Source organism: Musa acuminata, chromosome BXJ1-10, assembly GCF_036884655.1.
Source record: "Musa acuminata AAA Group cultivar baxijiao chromosome BXJ1-10, Cavendish_Baxijiao_AAA, whole genome shotgun sequence".
Taxonomy (NCBI): domain Eukaryota; kingdom Viridiplantae; phylum Streptophyta; class Magnoliopsida; order Zingiberales; family Musaceae; genus Musa; species Musa acuminata.
Window position 1 is genome coordinate 30,564,358 of NC_088336.1, and position 11,434 is coordinate 30,575,791.

The 11,434-nt window shown below is 45.4% G+C and overlaps 2 protein-coding genes across 2 annotated transcripts; both read right to left on the reverse strand.

The window, feature by feature from the left end:
• Positions 1 to 5,661: 5,661 nt before the first annotated feature.
• On the reverse strand, positions 5,662 to 7,246 carry LOC135596137 (uncharacterized). Its single transcript, XM_065087963.1, has 2 exons — positions 6,032 to 7,246; positions 5,662 to 5,935 (listed from the first exon to the last, which is right to left on the reverse strand). The coding sequence occupies exons 1-2, from the start codon at positions 7,179 to 7,181 to the stop codon at positions 5,922 to 5,924; spliced, it is 1,164 nt and encodes a 387-aa protein (XP_064944035.1). The 5' UTR covers positions 7,182 to 7,246; the 3' UTR covers positions 5,662 to 5,921.
• Positions 5,662 to 11,434, reverse strand: LOC135596136 (uncharacterized). Its single transcript, XM_065087962.1, has 2 exons — positions 10,164 to 11,434; positions 5,662 to 10,052 (listed from the first exon to the last, which is right to left on the reverse strand). Exon 1 carries the CDS (start codon positions 11,399 to 11,401, stop codon positions 10,187 to 10,189), a length of 1,215 nt encoding a protein of 404 aa, XP_064944034.1. The 5' UTR covers positions 11,402 to 11,434; the 3' UTR covers positions 5,662 to 10,052; positions 10,164 to 10,186.

Genomic DNA, 11,434 nt, shown 5'->3' on the forward strand with positions numbered 1-11,434 from the left:
CCGTCCCCGTGGCAGTTTGTATGGGAAAAGCGCGCCACATGGGTGCAATCGGAAGCTCGGTTCCCTTTCCGGTCTTTTCGCAGTGTACATTTATTGGGCCCCACGATTGATGCTCCATTAGGATTACTGGTAAACATTGGGTAGTCGGAACAACGGTGGCAAAATGTTTGATCTCCACCCTCCAACGGCCGATCTTTTCGGAACAGAAAAGACTCTCGAACTCGAACCAGTCTTACCCAACACCTACTCACGTTACGCCTGGAGGCAGTTCGAGGCCCCACATGGGACCCACCTGTCGAGCTACCGACCTAAGGATGCTTGACGGCACGGGTGTGCCGAGAAAGGATGAAGAAAAAGTGGTTTGGATCTTAGAAATCCCGTGTACATCTCGGTTTGGGTCCCGCGTGGGGCCTCCCCCATATCCTGGCCAGTTAAGACCGGTAAAGCCATTGCGTCTTCCGCTGGCAAGACGGTTGGCCGCAGCTTGGCTGCTTGCCTTATACGGCACATCTTTTCGGAGCGACGGGCCCACCCGTGCCTCGTGCCACATGGCCTGACATGGATACGGTTGATAAAGTATGATGAACGATCGAGATGATACACGAGATCTGGTCCATAACTACGCTATTGTTCTCTGGTCTCTTCCTTTGTAATTTTTATTGGACATTATCTTATATGTTCAAGAATCTTTGATCTTTCCAGCGAGGGGAGTCATTATTGCCTCATCTTTACTTAATTCTTACTCTTCACTTACCATAATGTCTGCATAATGACCCAAGGATTTTGCTTACAAGCTCAAATTTAATATATACTTGATTTTAAGAGAGAGAGAGAGAGAGAGAGAGAGAGAGAGAGAGAGATATAGACTTATTTCTAAAAAAATTAAAATATTTATTACAATAAATTCTCGAAAGACATCACCTATTATGATAGATCCTTTGTATATTGAGACATCCTAATCAATCGATCAATTGATAGAGGAAAGTTAATTAATACCATTTAATACATTGCGTATTATTTAATGCCATAAACGAAAGTTAATTAAAAAAAAACAAAGACGAAACCTCACTTGGAAAATATAAGAAGAGAGTGCTAAGGGCACGAGTCAGGCTCTCACGATACAAGAAGAGAGTACTAAGGAAAGCTCAAGTACTTTGATTACAAGAAAGTGGGAAGAATAAGAGGAAGGTTTAAGATGATAGTGAATGCTTAATAATCAAAGTTTCTAGAGGGTCACGATGACCGGTGAGAGAAGGAAATATCTCAAGAATTAGTGCACACATGATCTTTAAGCAGAAATTTGGTTATCCAACTCGATCATGGTTTTTTTTTAAGAGAATATCGAACATGATTTTAGGTAAAATGTTGAATTTACTCATCAAGATTTGATAAAATTGTATTGAGAACATACTCGTAAAAACCTCTCTAAAGCTTAAGTTAGCGTAGGATTCAAATGACTTATTAAATATCGAATATGTAGAATGATTAATTTAGATTAAAATAAATATAATATAAGATGATCTATGTGATATATTATATCCTTTGTTTGATGCACCTGGGGTTTTATTATGGTGGAGAGTCATTAGAGAGTAAATTACGATCGGAAGAATCAGAGACATAATTATGGATTTAGAACTCACCTGCTTGTTTAGGAAGGTGACTTTATTTTCAGTCTCAACGCCCTATAACGGATACGTCTCGGACATAAACTATTAATATCGTCATAATATGATGATTCTACAAGCATAAAAGAAGATGGAATCAGTATCAAAGACAAATATGAAGACATTAAGAAGATGAGGGATTCGACATTTACCATATCAACATGCTTATGAGTGTACGAGATGAGATCCTCGTTTGGTCTTAGATACAGGTCCCATGCCAACCCGAAGAGCAATAACGCATAGTGGCTTTTTGTGGAATGTCGTATGACTGTTTCGTAGAATTAATCTACTAGTTTAATTGGATGCTCGGGCGGGTCTCCTCTATATATATATATATATATATATATATATCACAACACCTGGCCACATTTCAATCTGGAGACAATCAATCGATACATGCCAACTTCGTGAGCATCCGAAAGTATCCTATCCTTCATGTTTTATGTTCACATTGCATTGGTTCATTAACATGAAATAAGTACACGATTTTACTTAGATTACTTGTCTTATTTAAATTCATGAATTCTACTTTTCTTACTTCCTTCCATATATTCATTTCATTAATGTCAGTCTTCCCCAAATTGAGACATACGTGTGTTGACAAAAAGATTTGGGACGTTATTATTCAGTCATAAAGAAAAAAGAGTATCTTCCCAATATTGTTGATGAACTTGCAAGTTCTATCAGTTCTACAACTCCTGCACAGCAAAGACGGAACAACTGATATCAAAATATAAAACGCATTGATAAAGATGATTGATAATCTTATGATCCTATCTGAAATGATACTAAAGACATACACGAAGGCATGGCTAGGCAGAAAAAAAACGAGTTGAGGATGAGTGAAGTAGTGTGCATAAATCTGAAATATTAGTGATGCAAATGATCATAAACTCTACTACAAGAGCTAAAGGTAATTAACGAATCTTGAAATACACATTTAATTGTCACATCTAAACCTTTTGAGCTTACATGTTAGTTTGCACGTTAGACTTTGTACGAAGATTCTTACCCATGAAGCTTCTTGATGGTTTTGAAGTGGTCTGTTCTTCAACATGAAAGGAATGAGGTTGACTGCCTCCCAATTCCTTATGTAATAATTATTTCCAAAATCCAATCTTTTATATTTATTATTATAGACTATTATTATTATTATTAATCCAACAATCCAGTTGATCTTCGAGCTAGGATCTTGGAGCCAGGAATATAGAGATAAATGCTCATATACATATACATATACATATACATATACATATACATATATATATATATATATATATATTCTTTTACACATAAAGTTAAATAGTTAACCACAATCATCATTGATGACAAAAAAAAGTATGCATAACGAAGAGGACTCCACACAAAATAAATTCCATCTCTGATGCAATCCATGAAAGGGACTCGTTTACTAAATTCTTTTATCACTCATAGGCTCAAATCATAATCTGTTTCTTTCATCCAATCTTTTATCACTTATGATTAGACCACCATGAAATATCCACCAACAAAATTCACATTTGCCTCATCCACTTTACCTAAATATAGATATTATCATTGTGCTTAGCTCCCACCTGCACCATGGCATACAAGGCATTGCACTTACAACAAGCCTTTTGTCATGTCAATTGAGACCCAAAGGATTTAAGTACATTTATGTAACATCTTAGCATCCATTCCCAGTAAGTCATTAAGAACCTCTGTTGCCTTCGTCTTACTGTATACCTTTCAATTGTAAATCCCACAGGTACTACATTTAGCTCAAGGCAAACATGCTTGGAAGAACATAGGCTAAGAACTCCACTCAAACAACAGTGGAGAAACTAGCACCACCAGAAACTTGAAAAATGTTTATGATCATTGCAAAGATGTGACACAACATTAAAATGCACAATTTTACCTTCCATTGCGTAATATTGTTACACATAACAGTAACACCTCAAAATTACCAATCTAAGGGAGAGAAACATTTAGCTTTTGATTAAAAATCTCACAGGGCACAATCATGCTTTAGTGAAAAGTAAGGTAATTAGCAGATCAAAACTCAAGCTAAGAATGCTATTGCAATGTCCTTCTTATTGCTAATAACAATCAATAGTTAAACGATTCCGCAAAAACTTCAGCTTGAATACTCTCCATAACATTGAAGAATTCTTACAATCATTGCAAGATATATTTAACTTCCAATCTACATTATGCTTACACATAGTTGTGTAATGAAAACAGATACATAACTTACAATTGGAAGAAAGAAGAAAAAGCAGCAGACTTGATGAAGAATTCACAGAAATCACACTTACCTGATTGCCTGAGGAGCAATCTATAACAAACATTTAAAGAAAGTAAGATGCAGGGTTGAGTGTATGCACAAGAAACGGGCCGCTTACGGTCCGTAATGGGTTCAATTGGGCCTTACGAACAAAAGTAAGAAAATATTGAGCAAGTCTACACAATGGGAAAGCCCAATTTAGGCCGATTATGGGTCTCGATATGCCCATTGAGAATTGAGATAATAACCAAATGATTTTGAAACCTTGTTATACCGAACTCGCAACAGATGAAATAAACTAACACACTCAAAAATAAAACAAAAACTATGAACAAGAATCCAAGAACCACTTCCAATGATTGCTTGCAAGAGACAAGATTCATAGCATACTCTATAGAACTACAAACAAGCATGGCAGGAACAAGAATGTAATTAGAAAAGCAGTTTTCGCATACCTTCCAATATTCTTGATGCACTTGTTAGTTCTATCAGTTCCACAATTCATGCACAGCTACACAAAATTCGCTGCAAAAGATGAACAGCTGATATCAAGATTCCGAAAACATTTTACATATGAGAAAGATGATCAATATTCTTATGATCTTATCTGAATTGTGATATTAAAAATATGCACAATTGCTTGGAGAGGCCGAAACAAGAGTAGCTGAGAATGGGTAAGGATAGTTTGCACAATCATAAGTAGTCATTTCTGCACTAAATGCGGGACATAAAACCTTATGATGTAATGATCATTAACTCAAAAACAAATCCTAAAGACAATTACAGAAATGCCTGAGCAACAATTCCAATCATAAAACCGTATAAATTAGTTTGCATGTTAGAGTTTGTTGATGCAGGAAATGCCTGAGCAACAATTCCAATGAGGCTGAAGACATTTCAGGATAGCAAACTCAACAATTCCAGTGAGGCTGAAGACATTTCAGGATAGCATACTCAACAATTCCAATGAGGCTGAAGGCATTTCAGTATAACATACACAAGTTTTGATTCTCTGAAGTCCATTCAACCTGCAAGCAAAGTGACACCTTCTTACATGCAAAAGAAATGGGTGAGTACCAAACCAATGGTAATCCTGATCAACACAAAAACTGGTCTTCCAAATTCCATTGAGGCCCCTGCATGCAAATATCACAATACATAACAGAAACATAAATGGAATCTTCCAATTAGCACACGAGCAAGTTTGCATAGAAACTCAACTGACAAGATAACAACTCCTTGAAGACATCCAAATCCATAAATCCGTGAAAACTCACCTAAAACAAATTATAGAAACAACACTTTGGCGTTTAAATTTTTTTCAGCTACTAAAATCATCAGAGCAAGTACTACTCCATGTAACTTCTCGTCATCTTTGGTGATGTATACATACTGCATAACTTGATCTGAAACATGGCTCTTTCACATTCACCCAACAACCAATAACCGATCCAGAATTAAGTTGGAGAGAATCCAAAAACCAGTTCAGAATCAATTTGCACAGAATTCAAATGTTCCTAAGATCCAAAATAATCTCCGTTGGACTGCTAAGCAGAATTTATAAAACCTGCAGTTCACATACAAACCAACAATACTGTGCCAAACACAATCAGAAAATGATTCGAGCAAACATTTAGTAAGACAAAACAAAGTCCGTTTATAATCAATGCTAAACTAGCTTGTCACATAAGAAGAATCTCACACCTCAATAGACTTTTAGAGAAGCCATAGGGGAATAATCTACCTTCATAGATCAGAGATTTCAAACAGGCAAGGGACTTCTGCTTTGCAACAAAGAACAGACTTTTCCATGAACCTTAATGAGTAAAACTGGAAGACATTTTGTGTTGGGCACTGCATAGACCTTCCAATTACAACATTACAACCATATGACACCAAAGGAATAATTCTTTCACTGGACTGCACCTCAGTAGCCAAGGCTGGTGGTTGATGTAAGACAGCTTGTTGTCAAGGAAAAAGGTGCCGAATCACTGCTCAGCTCCTGTTGAGAAATTCAAATGTGAGTTAGACCATCAGCTAAGCCCTTCTCATCCTCCTCTGATACCAAATAAAAGGGCTCATTTCCCTTCACACTCACCTGCTCTCAAAATATCAAGAAGCTCAGGAACTTTTTCTTTGTAAGGTAGAACAATCTTCTCCTGGAATTTTGTATTTGATAATTTCACAAAGTACGAAAACTTGCCCCGTCGAGTCCACAAGCCTTTCGTATTCAACATCTCCCAAACACGAAACCGAGGAATTACCCTCTTCTGCAGACTATATAGCAAGATAGTTGGGTGGGAGGCGATGAAGGAAGTGGTGTAACCGACCACGTTGATAAAAAAATCCACTTTTCTGCGCAACATATCGAGGGAGATGCCTAAGAAGGTGGGATTTTTCCTGACTGCAGAAGAAAAGTCCGACTCCGACCACCCGAAGCTCCTCATGAGCTCGACCTTGGCCTCGAACCTTTCTTTGCTTACCATGAGGAGAGCATCAAGTATCCACATGAACATCCGAGATTGCCGTGGCATCCCCAGCTCATCGGCTCTCGCCACCAAAGCTCGGAGAGACTCTGGTTTCTGTGAGATTAATTGTGGGTGACTTCTCAATACGGCAGAGACCCTTTCTTCAGGAATGCCGCACTCATCCCTCAAGAACTTTAGGTTAGGATGCAATTTCTTCTCAACGCTGGAGAAGAAAAACCATCGGGTCTTCTTGAGATGCTTGAGAACGAGCTCTCTCGATCCCAAGAGACTTTCCCACATCTCCAATTTGGGGACCAAGGAACGGTGAACGTCGAGGCGCAGAATAACATCGTTCTTCAGGATGACATCGACGATATCCGACTCCGATAGGCCCAAATCACGTAAGAACTGAAACTTCGGGGCGATGTTCGTCTCCACGTTGTAGCACAGGTAATTGGGTTCCGAAGATATCACCTTCCTGATAGCGGCGCCACCGAGGCCCTGAGATCTCATGAAGTTAAGGACGGCGTCGGGTTTCTCGGTGGATCGGAGGTGCGCAAGAGGTTTAGAGAACTTGGCTGCCTCGGAGGGGGAGAACCCGCAGGAGTTCACGAGGTATTCCACCATGAAGTGGGGATCTGGAGAGATGGTGCCGCCTACGGCGGCGGCAGGGTCGACAGAGGAGGAGAAGAAGAGGAGATCTCGAAGGCGGCAGGTTTCGAACAAGGGCAGAAGGCCATTGCGGCGTTGGAGTACGGAGCGGAGCGGAGCAGCAGCCATTGTGGGATAAGAGAGCAGCCGCAGCGGCACCCTAATTACAACCACCCTCCTTATACGTATTGTGTATAACCTTCGTTATGCACAAGAAATACAAAAATATAGGAATAAATTATTTATATCAAAAATATGGATAAAATGATCTTAAAATACTAATTTGACAGGTTTCATCTGTGCTTAAATATTTCAGTTTAAGTACAATTATTTACTTTCTTTTCTTATGAATAAAAATTATAAAATAAATATTCAATATTTTAAGTTAAGTGATATTATTTTTATTAAATAAATAAATAAATATAAAAATTAAAATATTTATTACCTTGGAAGGCTCGACTCTTTTTATTTAATAGGGGTGATTCCTTCGTTTTCACTACGTAGAGTTAGGCATTTCTATATTTTTTAAAAAATTAATTTTTTTTTATTTTTTTTATTATTCATGCTATATGATGCGGTCTGCACCTGTTTGAGCCGTGGCCTCGGGGCCGTCGCGGCTCGGTTCGGGGCCCGGATGTCGAGGATCTCAGACTTTGGCCTCAGGGCCTCCCGGTGGCCGATTTCGACGGTCCGATCGAGTCGTCACGTCGGGGGAAGCGCCTCGCCGCAGCGTCGGGATGGGTCGGCACCATCTTCGCCCCTGCACATAGGTCGGGCTGGGAGCCAGGCCCGACCCCTCCGACGGCCAAGTCAGCGACGTGGAGGGGGTTTAGGAGGAGGAAAAGCCTCTATGTGTTAAGTGTGTGTTCTCTCTTTTGTTTAGGACTCGGGGGTATTATAGATGAGGTTTGATGTTACCTGACGTGGCTATCTACAGGGGCAGAACTGTACCTTCGGTGGCGTCTAACACCGCCACTGAGATTGCGTGGTAGGCCGAGCTGCCGCAGGGTATGGCAAGCCTCGGGCAGTGTGTCGCCCAGGGGGGAGCTACTATCATGACGTGTCACATCGCCATTTTTACCCCTATCATATTCCCCCCCCCTCGAAAGGAGCTATGCGTCGGTTTTTGCATGCAGGGGGCCCGATGCATGGCTTCTAACTTCAAGTGGGTTGGTTACGCGGATCCGAGGGGCACGACGCAGGTGGGCCAGCCGCGCGGACGCATCTCGAGCAACACGGGGTCGAGGTGTGCAACCGAGTCGGGAAGCCGAGCAGAGTTGGACTCGGGGGTCATGGAGCCGATGAGGGCCGAGGAGCACAACGCAAGCGAGCTGGCCGCGCAGGTGTGGTCTCGGGTGGCGTAAAGCCGAAGAGCCGAGGAGCACGATGCAGGCGGGCTGGCCACGCAGGCGTGTCCCGGGTGGTGTAAAGCCGAAGAGCCGAGGAGCACGACGCAGGCGGGCTGGCCGCGCAGGCGTGTCCCGGGTGGCGTAAAGCCGAAGAGCCGAGGAGCACGACGCAGGCGGGCTGGCCGCGCAGGCGTGTCCCGAGTGGCGTAAAGCCGAAGAGCCGAGGAGCACGACGCAAGCGGGCTGACCGCGCAAGCGTGGTCTCGGGTGGCATAAAGCCGAAGAGCCGAGGAGCACGACACAAGCGGGCTGGCCGCGCAGGCGTGGTCTCGGGTAGTATGGAGCCAAGGGGGTGACCTCGAGCATTAAGCGACTGAGGAGGCCTCGGGCATTATGCGGCCGAGGAGGTGGGCTCGGCAAGCATGGAGCCGAGGCACTCGGCGCAGGCAGGCTGCGGCCGAGGGACGTAACCCGGATGGGCAAGGCGGTGGATATGGCCGAGGAGTTCGGCGCGGGCAGGCTGGCCGCGCAGGTGTGTCTCGGGGGGTATGGAGCCGAGGAGCACGACACAGGCAGGCTGGCGGCGCTGGTCTGTCTCGGGAACATGGAGCCAAGGAGCACGACGCAGGCGGGCTGGTCGCGGAGGTGTGTCTCGGGGATGATGGGAGCGAGGAGCACGATGCAGGTGGGCAGGCCACGCAGGTATGGTCTCGTTCATCATGCCGCCGAGGAGCACGACGCAGGCGGGCTGGTCGCGCAGGTGTGTCTCGGGGATGATGGGAGCGAGGAGCACGACGCAGGCGGGCAGGCCGCGCAGGTGTGGTCTCAGTCATCATGCCGTCAAGGAGCACGACGCGAGCGAGCAGACCGCGCAGGCGTGGTCGCGAGGGCCATGCGGCCGAGTAGCACGACGCAGGCGGGCAGAACGCGAGGACGTGGCCTCGGGCACCATGCGGCCGAGGAGCACGACACAGGCGGACAGGCGGACAGGCTACGCCGAGGTAGATCTCGGCAATGATTGGCCAAGGAGCTCGGCAATGATTGGCCAAGGAGCTCGGCACATGCAGGCTGCGACCGAGCGGGCGCTGCATAGGCAAGCAGGCCGCGCTGAGGTAGGTCTCGGTAGCGTGTGGCTGAGGTGCTCGACGCAGGCAGTCTGCGACCGAGCTGACACTGCTCAGGCGGGCAAGCCGCGCTGAAGTAGGCTCGGCGCAGGCGGTCTGCGACCGAGCGGACGCTGCTCAAGCGGGCAGGCCGCGCTGAGGTGGGCTCAGCGCAGGCAGTCTGCGACCGAGCGGACGCGCTGAGGTGGGCTCGGCGCAAGCAGGCTGCGACTGAGGGGCGAGATCCTGGTGGGTAAGCCGCCCTGAGCCGTGGCCTCGGGGCCGTCGCGGCTCGGTTCGGGGCCCGGATGTCGGGGATCTCAGACTTTGGCCTCAGGGCCTCCCAGTGGCCGATCTCGACGGTCCGACCCCTCCGACCCGACCCCTCCGACGGCCAAGTTAGCGATGTGGAGGGGGTTTCAGATCAAGAAGTGTTTGGAGTGTCTCCCTCTTCCCCTTTAGCATGCGAGGGTATTTATAGGGAAGCTTACCCTTGCAGGAGCAGGTAGCGTCTGACACTGGCGTTGGCGTGGCGTGCGAGACCGAGCCTGAGCAGAATGTTTAATGTGCCATTAAAGAAAAATCCCACACCTCAATACACCTTTTGATAAGCCCTTTGCATTCTATTTCCAAAATCTCAAATTAGGGGAATAATCTACCTTCGTCGTCACAAATTAGACCATCAGCTAAGCCCTTCCTCATCCTCCGATGCCAAATGCAAGGTATCATTTCCTTTCCAGGTGCCAGCAACTCTCAAAATATCAAGCAGCTCAGGAACATTTTCTTTGTGAGGGAGAACAAACTTCTCCATGAATTTGGCATCTGAGAATACGAGAATCGATGTAAACTTGTATTTTCCAGTCCACAATCCTTTCAATTTCAACATTTCCGTCACACGAAACCGAGGAATTACCCTCTTCTGCAGACTATATAGCAAGATAGTTGGGTGGGAGGCGATGAAGGAAGTGGTGTAACCGACCACGTTGATAAAAAAATCCACTTTTCTGCGCAACATATCGAGGGAGATGCCTAAGAAGGTGGGTGCTTTCCTGACAGCAGAAGAAAACTCCGACTCCGACCACCCGAACCTCCTCATGAACTCGACCTTGGCCTCGAACCTTTCTTTGCTTACCCTATGGAGAATATTAACTGTCCACATGAACATCCGAGATTGCCGTAGCATCCCCAGCTCATCGGCTCTCGCCACCAAACCTCGGAGAGACTCTGGTTTCTGTGAGATTAATTGTGGGTGACTTCTCAAGACGACAGAGACCCTTTCTTCAGGAATGCCGCACTCATCCCTCAAGAACTTTAGGTTAGGATGCAATTTCTTCTCAGCGCTGGAGAAGAAAAACCATCGGGTCTTCTTGAGATGCTTGAGAACGAGCTCTCTCGATCCCAAGAGACTTTCCCACATCTCCAATTTGGGGACCAAGGAACGGTGAACGTCGAGGCGCAGAATAACATCGTTCTTCAGGATGACATCGACGATATCCGACTCCGATAGGCCCAAATCACGTAAGAACTGAAACTTCGGGGCGATGTTCGTCTCCACGTTGTAGCACAGGTAATTGGGTTCCGAAGATATCACCTTCCTGATAGCGGCGCCACCGAGGCCCTGAGATCTCATGAAGTTAAGGACGGCGTCGGGTTTCTCGGTGAATCGGAGGTGCGCAAGAGGTTTAGAGAACTTGGCTGCCTCGGAGGGGGAGAACCCGCAGGAGTTCACGAGGTATTCCACCATGAAGTGGGGATCTGGAGAGATGGTGCCGCCTACGGCGGCGGCAGGGTCGACAGAGGAGGAGAAGAAGAGGAGATCTCGAAGGCGGCAGGTTTCGAACAAGGGCAGAAGGCCATTGCGGCGTTGGAGTACGGAGCGGAGCGGAGCAGCAGCCATTGTGGGACAAGAGAGCAGCCGCAGCGGCACCCT